This window comes from Rhipicephalus sanguineus, chromosome 8 (assembly GCF_013339695.2).
Source record: "Rhipicephalus sanguineus isolate Rsan-2018 chromosome 8, BIME_Rsan_1.4, whole genome shotgun sequence".
NCBI classification, from domain to species: domain Eukaryota; kingdom Metazoa; phylum Arthropoda; class Arachnida; order Ixodida; family Ixodidae; genus Rhipicephalus; species Rhipicephalus sanguineus.
Window position 1 is genome coordinate 70442186 of NC_051183.1, and position 14755 is coordinate 70456940.

The 14755-nt window shown below is 44.2% G+C and overlaps 1 protein-coding gene across 1 annotated transcript in view; it reads left to right on the forward strand.

Annotated features, from left to right (window-relative positions):
• The window catches only part of LOC119402064 (uncharacterized), a gene marked incomplete at its 5' end in the record, with an annotated part of 31406 nt that overhangs the window by 12801 nt on the left and 3850 nt on the right, over positions 1–14755 (forward strand). The window contains 9 exon segments of the mRNA XM_049418485.1: positions 1130–1261; positions 1615–1764; positions 4215–4334; positions 7539–7700; positions 7817–7978; positions 8093–8254; positions 8371–8532; positions 8648–8809; positions 13198–13287. Of these exon segments, the coding sequence (XP_049274442.1) occupies positions 1130–1261; positions 1615–1764; positions 4215–4334; positions 7539–7700; positions 7817–7978; positions 8093–8254; positions 8371–8532; positions 8648–8809; positions 13198–13287 (1302 nt within the window).

Here is a 14755-nt window from a genome sequence, read left to right on the forward strand (position 1 = left end):
GTACGTCACAGTTTCAGATGGCAGATGAACAAAGTCGCTCCATTGTAATTGGCATGGAGGTTGGTAAGTGGGTTCGCAGATTTGTGGCAGGTCAAGGTGAAGCAGACCGGAATTATTAACTTTCTTGATACCTTATGCGATATGCATCTGACCTGTCCTATTTACTTACTCTACGTGAATTGTGGTAAGCACGTGTCGGACCAGTAACGCTGCACTTTCGGTTTGCTAGTGGCTTGTCGCCCACTGTAGCGAACCATCTTAGTTGGCTGTATGAATTCTGAATTCTCTTATAAAGTTCTCATTTGACTCAAGTTACGCTTCGTTAACTTCGAGCATTGGGTACTCAGTATAAACACATTTATTTTGTTACTGCGATGTTTCGTTGTACATCGTATTCCTGCTGATATACTTGGCGCTTTTGTGAAACACGCTGTCTTAAAACTTGGCTTCGAAAATAAGTGAAGAGGTGTAGAAACATTGAATAAAAAGGTGCTAATATAAAGGCGTGATAATGGCATTTTTAAGAAAGTTCCACATTTGAAGTTCTTTTCTGTTTTTTGTTGACAACAGCTGTTGTTGATGACAAAACGGCAACAGGCTTAAGTTGCGTTAGCTGAAGTGGCTCAATGTGATAAAATTTTATGCATGTGACGGCGGCTGCTAAAAAAATAGTAAACCGCGTGCACCGACTCGCACTCCTTATGCACGAATACGAAAAAATGTGTTTACAATTAAACTGACAAAAACAAGCAGTTTTTCTCACAATATTTTGCTTGCGTGGCTTCTGAGCAGGAAGAAAGTTATTATCCAGTCTTAAATTTGGAACGTAGGTTTGTAAACGCACCACTACAGTAGTCATTTGCTTCTAAGGGCAGTGTTTAGGAAATCTAGCAGATGCTCTCTAATCTATGTGTACTATATATAAACGAGTGTGCATTTTACATTCTTTTAAAAAACTGACACGTCTCTAATTTACCTTTTCTATAGCATCCACTGTTCCTTTTTATTCGGAAGCGTTACATATTAAAAACTTGTTTGACGTACTAATTGGTACTATGGTATCTAATGAGTTTAACAAGTTTTTGTAACGTACAGAATTGTCAGTAAGAAACAAACACGTTCTCAACAGGCCGAATGCGAAGACCTCCATCAGGCCCACGAGCAAATCGACGAACTACAGGAACAGGCCTCACCAGTATCTCGGGCAAGCCAGGGAATTTAGGTGTAGGCGTCGCTCCTCCGCGAGTTCCATCGACTAGTGGTAAGCAGTACTTCATTTTTTCTGCTGACAATTGTCGTGTTGTTTTCATTTTACTATGTACTCTTTGCTGTGACCAATCTACTTTATGCGAATAGCATTTGTTGCTATCGAAATTTTGCAACAGGCAACATTTCTGGTCATTCATTCTGACATCATGCCGTAAATTCCATAATGAGAACATAAGCATAAAATTTATTCTCGGTGAATGTAGACACAAATAAATTTTCGCCTCATCAATGTTTGGCACGATGTTCTTCATATAACAAAAAAAAAATCAGCGTTATAACATATGGCCTGAAGATCTAGCATAAAAAGAGAATTATGTCGCTGATAAGTCCATTTGAATTCCACAGGCCAAACTGAGAATCAGCCTGGGGAGACAAGAGTGCCCCACATCCCCGGCGAAACACCCGGTGCAGGCCTAGTTGCGGGACAACGACAACCTTCATCGCCTGTAGGTGCACCTATTGTTCCAGGACTTGAAGTACCCGGAGGCGCAACATGTGAGTTATACTCTTGATGTCACGCTCCTTTTAAATGCGAAGCATTTCTTAGCGAACTTCTGCGGCTTTGAGCGTATCTATCTATCTATCTATCTATCTATCTATCTATCTATCTATCTATCTATCTATCTATCTATCTATCTATCTATCTATCTATCTATCTATCTATCTATCTATCTATCTATCTATCTATCTATCTATCTATCTATCTATCTATCTATCTATCTATCTAGCCGCCTACGACTTTGTGCTCTCCTGGTCGCTTGGTTAATCGAATGCATCAAAGTTGGTATGGCGTAATATGACTGTATGACGAACATAAATGACAAGTCATAACATGAAAATCATGACACGCATGTCAGGTACTGCATGATTTACATGCCACGCTCATGGTGCGCTGGCGGCCGTTTCGCTAGCTTGATCTACCCCGAAATCGGTATTGCGTGACGTGACTGTGTGACGAACGTAAAAACGCGAGTTAGCATGAAAATCATGACACGCATGTCATGTACAGCATGACTTACGTGCCACGCTCATGGGGCGCTGGCGGCCGTTTCGCTAGCTTGATCTACCCCGAAATCGCTATTGCTGACGTGACTGTGTGACGAACGTAAAAACGCGAGTTAGCATGAAAATCATGACACGCATGTCATGTACAGCATGACTTACGTGCCACGCTCATGGGGCGCTGGCGGTCATTTCGCTAGCTTGATCTACCCCGAAATTGGTATTGCGAGACGTGACTGTGTGGCGAACATAAATAACACGAGTTAACAAGAAAATCATGACACGCATGTCATGTACAGCATGACTTACGTGCCACGCTCATGGGGCGCTGGCGGCCGTTTCGCTAGCTTGATCTACCCCGAAATTGGTACTGCACGACGTGACTGTGTGGCGAACATAAACACGAGAGTTAGCATGAAAATCATGACGCGCATGTCATGTACAGCATGACTTACGTGCCACGCTCATGGGGCGCTGGCGGTCGTTTCGCTAGCTTGATCTACTCCGAAATTGGTATTGCGAGACGTGACTGTGTGGCGAACATAAATAACACGAGTTAACACGAAAATAATGACACGCATGTCATGTACAGCATGACTTACGTGCCACGCTCATGGGGCGCTGGCGGTCGTTTCGCTAGCTTGATGTACCCCGAAATTGGTATTGCGCGGAGTGACTGTGTGACGAACATAAAAACAGGAGTTAACATGAAAATCATGACACGCATGTCATGTACAGCATGACACGTGCCACGCTCATGGTGCGCTGGCGGCCGTTTCACTAGCTCGATATACACCGAAATTGGTATCTTGCGACGTGACTGTGTGACGAACATAAATAACACGAGTTAACATGAAACTCATGACACACATGTCATGTACGGCATGACTTACGTGCCAGGCTCATGGTGTGCTGGCGGCCGTTTCGCTAGCTTGATCTACCCCGAAGTTGGTATTGCGCGACGTTACCGTGTGACGAACATAAATAATAGGAGTTAACATGAAAGCCATGACACGCATTTCGCTAAACGACATACAAGACGATGTATGCAGCTCTTTGCTGGCCGCTTCGCATTACATCGATTCCCACAATTCGTGGGATCTGCCGGCTTTTTTGAGCTTTCGATACTGAGGAGACATGTTGCTTTGAAAAGCTTCACACTATGAAGTCAGTAATAATAAGAAAGCATGTCATAGGTGTGCTGAAATTGACTGCAAAATGAGAGCCGCGATCAATATTATTATTGGTAGTATAGAAGCATGGCTGTCTGCTGCTGCGTTCGCGGGCTTCTCAAACTTCCTCAGTGGCTACAACAAGGTTTTACACAAATACTCAAAAATACTAGTGGTTCATGTATATTGTTGTTCGTGAGTCAAAAAAAAAACCCGCTGGATGCAAACAATAAGAGGAGGTAGTGGAACGTCCGGATTGACAAAAAGATTTCTGAAGGCAGTTCCTGCACAGCAAGCGAAGTAATTTAGTTGAATAGGAAAATTGCGTATATTGAGTCCAAGTAAAACTTGAATGCATGCCTTCTGGGGCCGAGACAAGCACGGTTCCCAAACACCACGGCAGCTCATTGGTTCAAGTCGAATGAAGGGCGACCTCGTGAGCCAGCGCGCAATATATGAAACCATACCAACGCGAGCCGCTCTAGAGAGGCGTAAATATTTTTGTTGTATCATCTACTGCTGTCACTAGATGACGAAGCATACTCCATCTCTACAGCCTCAACCGTAACACTTGTAGCGGTAAATTTTCAAAACGAAAATTATTGAATTAAACCCACGTTATGCCTATTGAAAAGAAACGCGAAGAAAAAACGTGAAGCCTTCAGTGACACCGAAATACCGTTTGCCCTAATAAAATTCGTGAATATTATTCCCCACAAGTGCAATAAGCAGATAATGCCTGTATAAAAAATGAGAATATGTTTCTTACAGCACGAGGCCCGACAATCTCCTCAGGAACCAATGCCCTAATCACTGGCAGTACACCGATCCCGGGAATACATCATCCTGGCCTCAGTGTTCAACCTGGCCTAGGTGGTCCGGAAACAACTGGTTAGTGATAATTTTGATAAAAACTAGGAAATGGTTCTGCTTGTTTTGTACGGTTGGATATTGTTTTTTGTGCACACATTAGTCAGGGCGTATCTGTGAAAAAACATGTACTTTTCTTATTTATGGACACTTCTGAAGGAGCCCAAGGTAAGCACGCATTGTGTAGCCCGCAGCTGAGCATGTCAGTAGGAATTATCTTTAAAAAATATAGGTAATGCGCACACACCTGCGCATTATGAAGCAGACAGATGTGAGCCCCTGCTTCGTGAGATTAAAATAATGCGCAGTAATAGCGGACACGTTAGCGCGAGAGTTTTTGGAGGCTTTTCACAATAAAAAGAGGGGCATCTGTTGCATTAGTGATACCTCTGTTTGCCTTCTTCGAAACGAGAGGCAGCTCGTTGAAGTGCACAGCTAGAACATTTTCGTTGGTACTGGAGAATGCATGGGCAAACTGTTGTATTCTCTTAGCTTCCCTAATTTGAAGCTTAGCGCCCTGCCTGCCTATCTCCAACTCCTTCTTTCTCAACTATTTGTTTTTTTTTGTTTGCACTTACGTGTCATGTATCTCTGCTTATCACACGATCATGTGTGGGATCTCGTTAAAAAGAGTGCCGTGGTAGCTTTTCGGCGTCGCTACGTCGCAACTTTAGATTGCGAGGGACCAAAAAAACGTTTTTCGGTTTCCGGAATATCCCCATTTTACGAATTAGTTCTAGCATGGTCATCATTTGATTACATCAAGTTTCAATGGTATGGCAATTCCAGTCTGTTATGTTGTACTTATATTTTACGGGATTCGCTCACTTAGCCTAGCGTTTTAACACCACAGCGTTAGAGAGCCTGTGTCGCCATAAATGCGGTGTCGGTGTCGGCGCCTTTGATTCTGTTGGATTTTGAACGGGAATTGAACTAACGTGTTCTGCATGGCACTCACGTATTCACCGCAGGGCCACGCCAGTGCGTAAAACTTCAGAAAGAGACCGTATAGATTCGTACAATCTGGTAAGGAGTCATGTTAAGAGGTGTAATGCTGCGCCGCCGAAGCGCGGACTCACACCAGACGTCATCATTTGAATTGCGTAACAGGTGGGTGGTTGAAAGCTGTCATTCCACTGCAAAGGGCTGAGCTACAATTCATCATAACCACCGTGACTCACTGCATCAACAAAGTGGGTACTGGCGTATAGGTACACATATTTCCTTGCAGGCGAGTAGTGGGTACTTCGCAACTGCCCTTGCAGTAGGGGCCCTAGCACAGTTTACAAAGACTAATGTCACATACATAGACGATACTTCCGCCACAGCACCATTACAGTGTCCACCGAGAAGCGAGGTATGACAACCGAATGAGAATGCGATACCAATATGGCCCGATAACGCTGATCATCCCACTTTTAAGGGGAAGCTTAATCGACCTCCATGTTTCTGTAGAAGCATTTAAGTTGAGTTATGCGTCTCATAGCAGTGTTCGCATGTCCAATAAATATACGGCGCTTTTTATAAATTGTGTCGCGTTTGCTTGTTAAATTATAAACCAGAAAAACGAATAACAAGAACATTAACATCTAATTAGAAAAATGAGTGCATGCCATGACGTGTGAACCACAGATTTACACACTTGCACATTTGAGGCTCTTGCCTGTTATATATTTCTTTTTTAGAAGGTCATTTCAAGGCGACCGTTGGGTGGAAGTTGTTCGGGTCAAGTTAAAGGGGCCCTGCGACACTTTTGCGACTGCCTTATTTAGCACCTCAAATGCGTGTACTTATGAATGCCGAGAAGAACGCAAAAGTGAAGTTATTGGTCCTCAAAGTTCAAAACTCAAGCAGACGACGACGAAAAACGTTTTTTTTTTTTCGCATTTCACTCTCCCGCTGACGTCAAAGACCGGTTCCAATCACCGTGAGCGTCTTATAAAGACATACCGGAAATGTCACCTCATAGTGGCCTTCACACAGTACATTGCTACCCCTCTTTTTGACGGCGTTGTTACCATGCTGACGACAAACCACGTGCGTCAGCTAGCAGACGCTCCCTTGAATTGTCGTGTAGTGCACAAAATGAGTCTGGAAGACCTAACAGACCTCGTGCGCGAGCTCTTGCGACGCAGCGATTGCTTGCATGTCGTGCGCGCTATTGCAAATTGAAAGTGCGGCGCTGAGCCCTGCGCAACGCGAGTATGGCTCCATGGGCCCAGACGAAACGCTAACGACCGATAACGCGGAAGGCGTCGGCCGGTAAGCGTTCATAATTTTTTTTTTCGTTGACAGCATCGTGCCGAACTGAGCGTTGCGTGTTTTGTAGGTGCCGTGTGTGGCCAGTGTCGCTCGATGCCGCAAAAGGCAAAACGCGGAAGAGTATCGTTTGATTACCATTCCACAGTGCACCTAAGGTCGTGTTCGTTGTATTGAAAATATATCAGTTAGAAACAGGAATCATTTGTTTCTGAGAAAGCATAAAAAGGGGTTTTGTTCCTCTTAGGGCTCCGTAATATGGCCTAGCTACCACCATATCAATTTTGCACGTCACGTGTCGCGTCAAGCGAATCAAAAACGAACGGTCTTTTTCGTCACTGTCACGTGACACCACGTCACTTCCTGTAACAGAAATAGCCGATGTGTGTCGCCATAGTCCGAAATCAAGGTAGTTTATCCCGTGAAATAAAATTATAACCGATTCGATTTCGGCGTTGCCACTTGCGCAACAATATCGGTGCATTCCACAGTACCAGAAGAACCGATGAAAAAGACATGCTCAAATTGTGTCGCAGGGCCCCTTTAAGCAGCGCAACGAGATAGAATCTCATTCGTGTAACCGCGATCACCAAAAAAAAAGGTTATGATGCCACCAGATGACACTGGATGCACGAACCAATGACAACATATTCCAGTTTAAACGGAGGAATACAAACAGTTGAGTTCATATATATTTTGTTTGTTAACACGTCAGAACTGAATAATGCATGCTGGTGATATCGGTGAACATTGCTATAAATGACTAATATATTGGCGGTGACATGCGGAATAATTCTCTAAACACGCAATTGATTTGGCGTACAATTCTTTCAGCCTTGTGGATATCTTGTTTCGCCATTAGTTCTTTATGCCGTTGCATGCTAGAAAAGATTGATGTAATGCTAGTGCACTGTATATCCCATCTCAAATAATCAGGTTGCTTAATATTAATCTTTCTTCACTTAGGGACCAGTAAAGAAGGACCCGTAAAGACTGGTACCATCGGCCCCCAAGCACCGAGCGTCCTGCTCCATCCCGTCGCACCTATGCCTCAGAAGCCAAGCTTGCCACTTACGCCGCCTCTAAACCAAAATCTTCCGCAGCAACCACCAACGACTCAAAAAATGGGTGAATGCGAACGGCTACAACTTACTTGCACAATAGAAATGCGTGTTGGAATGCTAGTAAAGTGTAAAATCTTTCTCATAGAGTAAGGCTGCTCAATATCAACCTTTCTTAACTAGGGATAAGTGAAGAAGGACCCGTAAAGACTGGTGCCATCGGCCCCCAAGCACCGAGTTTTCCAGTCCTTCCCGTCGCCCCTGTGCTTCAGACGCCAAGCCTGCCACTTACGCCGCCTCTAAACCAAAATCTTCTACAGAAACCACCAACGACTCAAAAAATAGGTGAATGCAAACGGCTACATCTTACTTGTATAATAGAAACGCTTGTTGGAATGCTCGTAAACTGTAACTTTTCTCATTGAATAAGGCTGCTTAATATGAAACTTTCTTAACTAGGGACAAGTGAAGCAGGGCCCGTAAAGACTGGTACCAGTGGCCCCCAAGCACCGAGTGTCCCGCTCCATCCCTTCGCACCTATGCCTCAGAAACCAAGCTTGCCACTTACGCCGCCTCTAAACCAAAATCTTCTACAGCAACGACCAACGACTCAAAAAATAGGTGAATGCAAACGGCTGCAACTTACTTGCACAACAGAAATGCTTGTTGGATTGCTAGTAAAGTGTAAAATCTTTCTCATAGAGTAAGGCTGCCTAATATTAAACTTTCTTAACTAGGGATAAGTGATGAAGGACCCGTAAAGAGTGGTACCATCGGCCCCCAAGCACCGAGCCTCCCGGTCTATCCCGTCGCACCTGTGCCTCAGAAGCCAAGCTTGCCACCTACGCCGCCTTTCACCCAAACTCTTCTGCAGCAACGACCAACGACTCAAAAAGGAGGTCAGTGCAAATGGCCACGTCTTACTTGCACAACAGAAACGCTTTCTGTGATGTTAGTACAGTGTAGCACTTCTAATGCAGCGAGGTTTCTTAATGGTAAACGTTCTTCTCTTAGGCACAAGTAAAGGAGGAGCTTTAAAAACTGGTACCAGTGGCCCTCAAGTACCCAGCCTCCCGGTCAATCCAGTCGCACCTGTGCCTCTGAAGCCAAACTTGCCACCTGTGTCACCTCTAAACCAAATTGTTATTCAGAAGCGCCCAACGATACAAAAAATAGGTAAGTGCGAACGTCCACGTCTTACTTTAATATTATAATTGCCGCACTGTATGTAACGCCAAACGCCATTAACTAGTGTCCGGGATATCAAGTATGCTGTTCTAAATAATATACGGTATATATATATATATATATATATATATATATATATATATATATATATATATATATATATATATATATATATATATATATATATATATATATATATATGTGTGTGTGTGTGTGTGTGTGTGTGACACATGAAGCCATGGCAGGAGAAGCCGACGAGGAAGAAGTGCGCGTGAATGGAATAAAAGTATGGCGTCTGAGCCACAACACGTCTACCACATATAGCGTCACACAAGTCGACAGGGTGAAGACCTGGCAGCCACTTCATCAGCCACGCATCATCAACGTTCCCAACAAGACGCCCTGACCACATACAGACCACCTGTGCAGATCATCGCTGCATACAGTGACCAGCTTCATGGTAGCATCATCGGCAGACCTCGACATCCCGAAGTACGCTGGATCGGCGGGCGATGGACCCGTAGAGGACTGGTTCCACCTTTTCGAGGTCTACGCTACCGCTGCATCATGGTCAGAACGGGAGAGGGTCAAAAACTTCAACGACTACGTCACCGGTGAGGCCTTCCGCTTTTACCTCACGCACATCTTCCAAAACAACGAATCTTGGAAAAAAATCAAAGAAATGATCATTCCATTTGAAGACTACGATGAAGACTTGTCCATAACCCACCAGCTGGAGGCTTTTCATCACAGTAACGAGAACTCTTCACGCAGCAAGCACATTTGCCAAACAAGACCTCATGTGAGAAAATTGGCGACGATTGTACCATCTTATGAATCTTCCGAATATCCCTCACACATTCCACCATCGACCAGGAATTTACAATTCCAAGCAGACAAGGTAAAGCATGTGCTGACCGAAACGCATTCAGACCCTTTTGCCAAAAGACCGAACCTACGGCCAGGTTTCCCATGGACAAAGAAATCGGCATTTTCTACCTGTTCACTGCACCATAGTACTCCAGGCGTTATTGAACCACCCAATGCAGCTGATTCGTCGCATCGCATACGTGCCGCACCACCTGGTTTTGCATCAAGTGGCGCTTCAGTTGCTCATAACGCTCATGGCACGCTTTCGTACCTACATTCGCAATCGAAACCTGGTGATGTCATGGCTGCTGCTGTAGCGTCCAGTGATCACTCACCTGAGAGCCAAAGCAATACAGAAGTTTCGAATTCACTAAACCCTGCGCGTTGCCAACTGACTGAAACATCCACAATGAACGACATCTCAGAACACTCTGGAAAGGTTGCTGATGATTCTGGCACACTATTTTCATCGCCAGACAAGCCTTACAGTAGACCACCGAGTACCGACTGTTTGCTGATCACATCAACTTGCAAAGAAAACCAGACTCATCTTACTCCAAGAAGCCCACCTCATCCAGTCCCGCAACAACAACAACAACGCCAAAAGAAGAAACTTGAAGAACCCCAGAGACTACAACGGCTACTCGAACAAGGACAACGACGAACTGAAACTACATCTAAAGACCACTTGCGGCATATAGAAGGTTGCCAGAAGAGACATCAATGGAACCGACGAAAGTTTCAACATCTGAGACACCTCCGCATTAAGGAGCGTCATGAAGGATGCTTTCCGCGCCACTGATCAAGACAACTGCGACAAAACCACAGGCAACGACGAAAGAAGCAAGAAACCACCCCATGTTCTCCTCAAGAACACAGACATCGCTCCATCAGCTTCGGTCAACGAACACGCAAACGAGAGGCAAACAGCGTGTACAAGCCACGACAAAGACCCCAACGCCTACGACATCTGACCTGCCGATGCTACAAGGTCTCCCATCCGTTTTCGTTTTTCACGGGAGCTCAAGCCGTGTTTTCATCAGCATGCAAGCGCCGGGGAAGCCCATGTCAACTGCTGTGGAACAGCCAGCCACGCCCACCAGAGCTGTGCTGGACATCACCGGACTGCTGAACCGTGTTCCAAAGTACTGGCGAGGTCATTGAACTCATTAGGGACATGGAACTATCGGCCTGATTTTCTCGTATAAGACTCCTCGTTCACTTCTGTTAGTACCTCGCGCACTCTTTCGGGGGGAGGGGGAATCGTGTGACACATGAAGCCATGGCAGGAGAAGCCGACGAGGAAGAAGTGCGCGTGAATGGAATAAAAGTATGGCGTCTGAGCCACAACACGTCTACCACATACAGCGTCACACACACACACACACACACACACACACACACACACACACACACACACACACACACACACACACACACACACACACACACATATATATATATATATATATATATATATATATATATATATATATATATATATGTCGCCCTCAAGGCAAACCGCTACGAACACTGAAGAACTTCCATGCAGTGAAAATCCCCATAGATGCAGAAGTTCAATGAAGATGGACGCATAAAGAGACGAAAGATCCGCGAACACGGGGAGTCACTGGAGCCGGCGTTTCTAGCAGCGGACTTGTCTTCTTCAAGGCGGCAACTGCTTTCATTAGCGTTTGTATGTATATGCTTCGTACACACTCCTCCAACCCAAACAAAAAGGGAGGAGTGTACTGGGACATACGAGCTCTCTCTTGTTTGGGCTGTAGGAGAGAGTACGAAGTATACACATACACGCGATAAGGTAAGTAGTTGCAGCCTTGAAGAAGACAAGTCCGCTTGTCGAAACGTCGGCTCCAGCAACACCAAGTGTTCTAGAATTTTTCAGCTCTTTTTATTCAGTGAAGTATTTCAATAGGTGAGGACCTTCCAAATGCATTGTACCTAATAGAATACTAGTTTTTCAAATATTGCTAAGATTTCTCAATATTTTCGCAATGCTTATTTAACTACAAGTTCACCAGCCACTATACAATTCTAATAGAAATGAATTAACTCCAAACTTAAGCCTGTTAGCACACCATCACGATTTTGCACAGCTTCAAAGGTACACCATTCCTGTTCGCGCACGCCTCAAATGGGGACAATAATAACGCGTGGCTGTGTAATATCTCCTCAGCGAAACTATATCGAGACACTGTGACAATCTGAGGTTTTCACAGATAATAATCCTATAGTAAATTATACGGTCTTACCTATCCACATTACAATAATTCCTTGCGCCTATGACAGCAGGTGCATTCAAAGAACTACAAATTGCACTACACGGTGGACAGTTCATTTTATATGATGCCAAAACAACTAGCCGGATCAATTATCAGTATTAGATAGCGAAGTAAACCGTTTTATGAAAATAATTAGTACGTTTTAGGCGACACGGCAGTAAAATATTGTAAAATCGTATGTTTACAGGCAAAACATGTGTGAGCGTCGGTGAGCTCCCTGTACATCATTTCTTAAATGGAAACATCTTCGACAGAGAGTACGAAAGTCTTACACTTGGGGCAGTGGGTAGCCACTTAACAAGTGACTTTTAGAAGTGCAGGGGCACCAAAATTTTGCAATATTGTCAAGTAATAGCGGAACAGACAGAAGCAAAGGGGCTTATATCCCATGAAGCATTTTTGATCCGTTAGGAAAGAAGGCGTTGTGTCAGGGCACAGTCCGTGAACCTACCACATAATACATATAACGCCATCTGAGAGCTCGGTCTGATTGGGTAAGATAATCGAGATGATGCACTGATCAGTTGATCATCTCGACTTAAGATAGATAGTTCAAGATAGTCTCGATGTTTCGGCACCCGTTCGGTCTCATTCTAAGGAGTTGAATACGTCGGCCATTAACGAGGCGTCAGAGTAGGCTTCTCGAATCGTGAGACATCCAGTACACCACTGGCCACATTACCCGCTCTTGGGGGACATTGCCTCACGTGCACGCGCACGGCCTTTGCATCGCGATCCACGAGCAGCGCGATCGAAATAAATAACTTAGGTGAGAGGAGAAACACGGTGCCGTTACATCGACCGATGTAATCTACCCCAAGGAAGAGACCTAATGGGTAATGAAACGTCAAGACTATATTATACAGTGACTGCTGGCAGTCCAGTACTTTTAATTTCTTTCTTCTTGCGTTCAGCTATTCCTAGTGCTTCTAAGCCTGTACCAGTGTAGTGCATTTGTTTGTAGAGTACAGTATTTTTATGAATGGATGAATGAAATGCTGTTGTACTTTTTTTTCCTCAGACGTTCGGCAATTTCTAATTAGAAATAGAAAGACGAGTGTTTCAAGGAACTCTCGTGGTGAAAAAAAATTCATATTTTGGGGTATTAATGAGCTGTTCATAAAATATTAATGTGAACGATAATACTATCGTTGTAAATGTGGTTTAAATTAGTATCACAAGAAAGTGTCGCTTCTTACGCAGAGTCCCAGATCATTACGGGCAGCCAAGCCATTCGCAAAGGATCACTCAATGATCAGCGATTAGTCAAAAGAATTCAGAAGGGAGGAAATGGTGAGTCATATTGCATTGCTGTTGTCACGCATTCAGTCATGCGCATTTTAATGGCGACAGTATCATTCAGGCTGATGTGGTGATAATTAGGTGTGCACACTTTTGTGTTAAGAGCTTTGGGGGGGGGGGGGGGGGCATTTGGCGACGTATGCTAATAATGAAGATACACATGTATCTTCGCATCACGATTACATACCGTTTACGATGTGTAGCGAACGAACTTTTCTAACTTACCTAATACACACATATGAAGTAAAAAAAATGTAGCGAAAAGATGCGCTTTCCAAAATCGCAAAGAAGCGATGACACCAACGCCACTTTTTTTAATCGCAAAATAGGGGTGAATCAGCGATCACCATTTTTTCTACATCAAATAAAACTTGCTAATTAAATAGTATTAAACGTTTAGTGCAGGTGCTCTTGTCAGTACAGGGAAACATTATTTTTTAAACGGTGCGTCGACAAGTCTCCGCACTCTATTCAACTTTCTCAAATGGATCATCAAAATGAAGAGAATTGAGCGGCACATTGAACAGTGGCGCACTGTCGGGTTAGTATAAGGTCAATGAGCCAGCGATTGCTGCGTTAGTATAGCGATTAAAGAAAGGGCACAATGATGTCGCATTCCAGCAAGGCGCATACTTGCTTTTTCTTTGGGAGTGATAATTCACTTCCCGCAGGGTAGCACCGATGGCCTTCGTCCATAGCTTCGTCATGGCGCATTTAGTGAAAAATACGGGCGCCAGTAGAGAAACAAAGACGGTTGTTGTGGCTGGTGGTCGTGCTCGCTCCGCTTGGTCACTGACTGTTTTCCCAGTTAGTGTTGCTTCTATGAAACGCTTACAATAACTACACAGTTAAACGCATGCTATCAATTTATCACAACATGCACCACATATTTGGCTTCGTAGCTTTTTGTTATTTTATTGCGGTAAGAACAGCTTCCTGGGCCAGTGCCAAAATACGCGACGAAGGAAAATGCGGAAGCGCACTAGCGGAATGGCGAAGACCTCTTCGCTGCTTTTATAGAGAGCATCAAACTGGCCTCTCTCGCGTTTCAACACATATTTTCACGCGAAAGTACACTGTTTTCTTAGTCTGATCGACAATGCAAATATTAGCAAAGGTCATTCATTAATACTACTTTGTGGAGCTTCATCTCACGCTGATGAGTATGGCGGCGTTAAGCACAGAGCTAGTACGAAGCCTGCGCAAAAATTTCACGCATAAAACAATGAAAAGTCGCGGAGAAATGGCAGAGCCAATTATGCACTTTTCTAAACAATCTTCAAGTTACACAAGAGAGTTGGGAAGCCTTTATGCTGACTGATATACGCGCTCCTACATTTAACATGCAAGTCCAATGTAGCGCCGAAAATAAAAGCACCAGTCACCGGCATATCACAAAACTACGATACAAACCATGTAGAAAAAGCGCTCTTTAACAATAGTTGAGATATTCCACTTA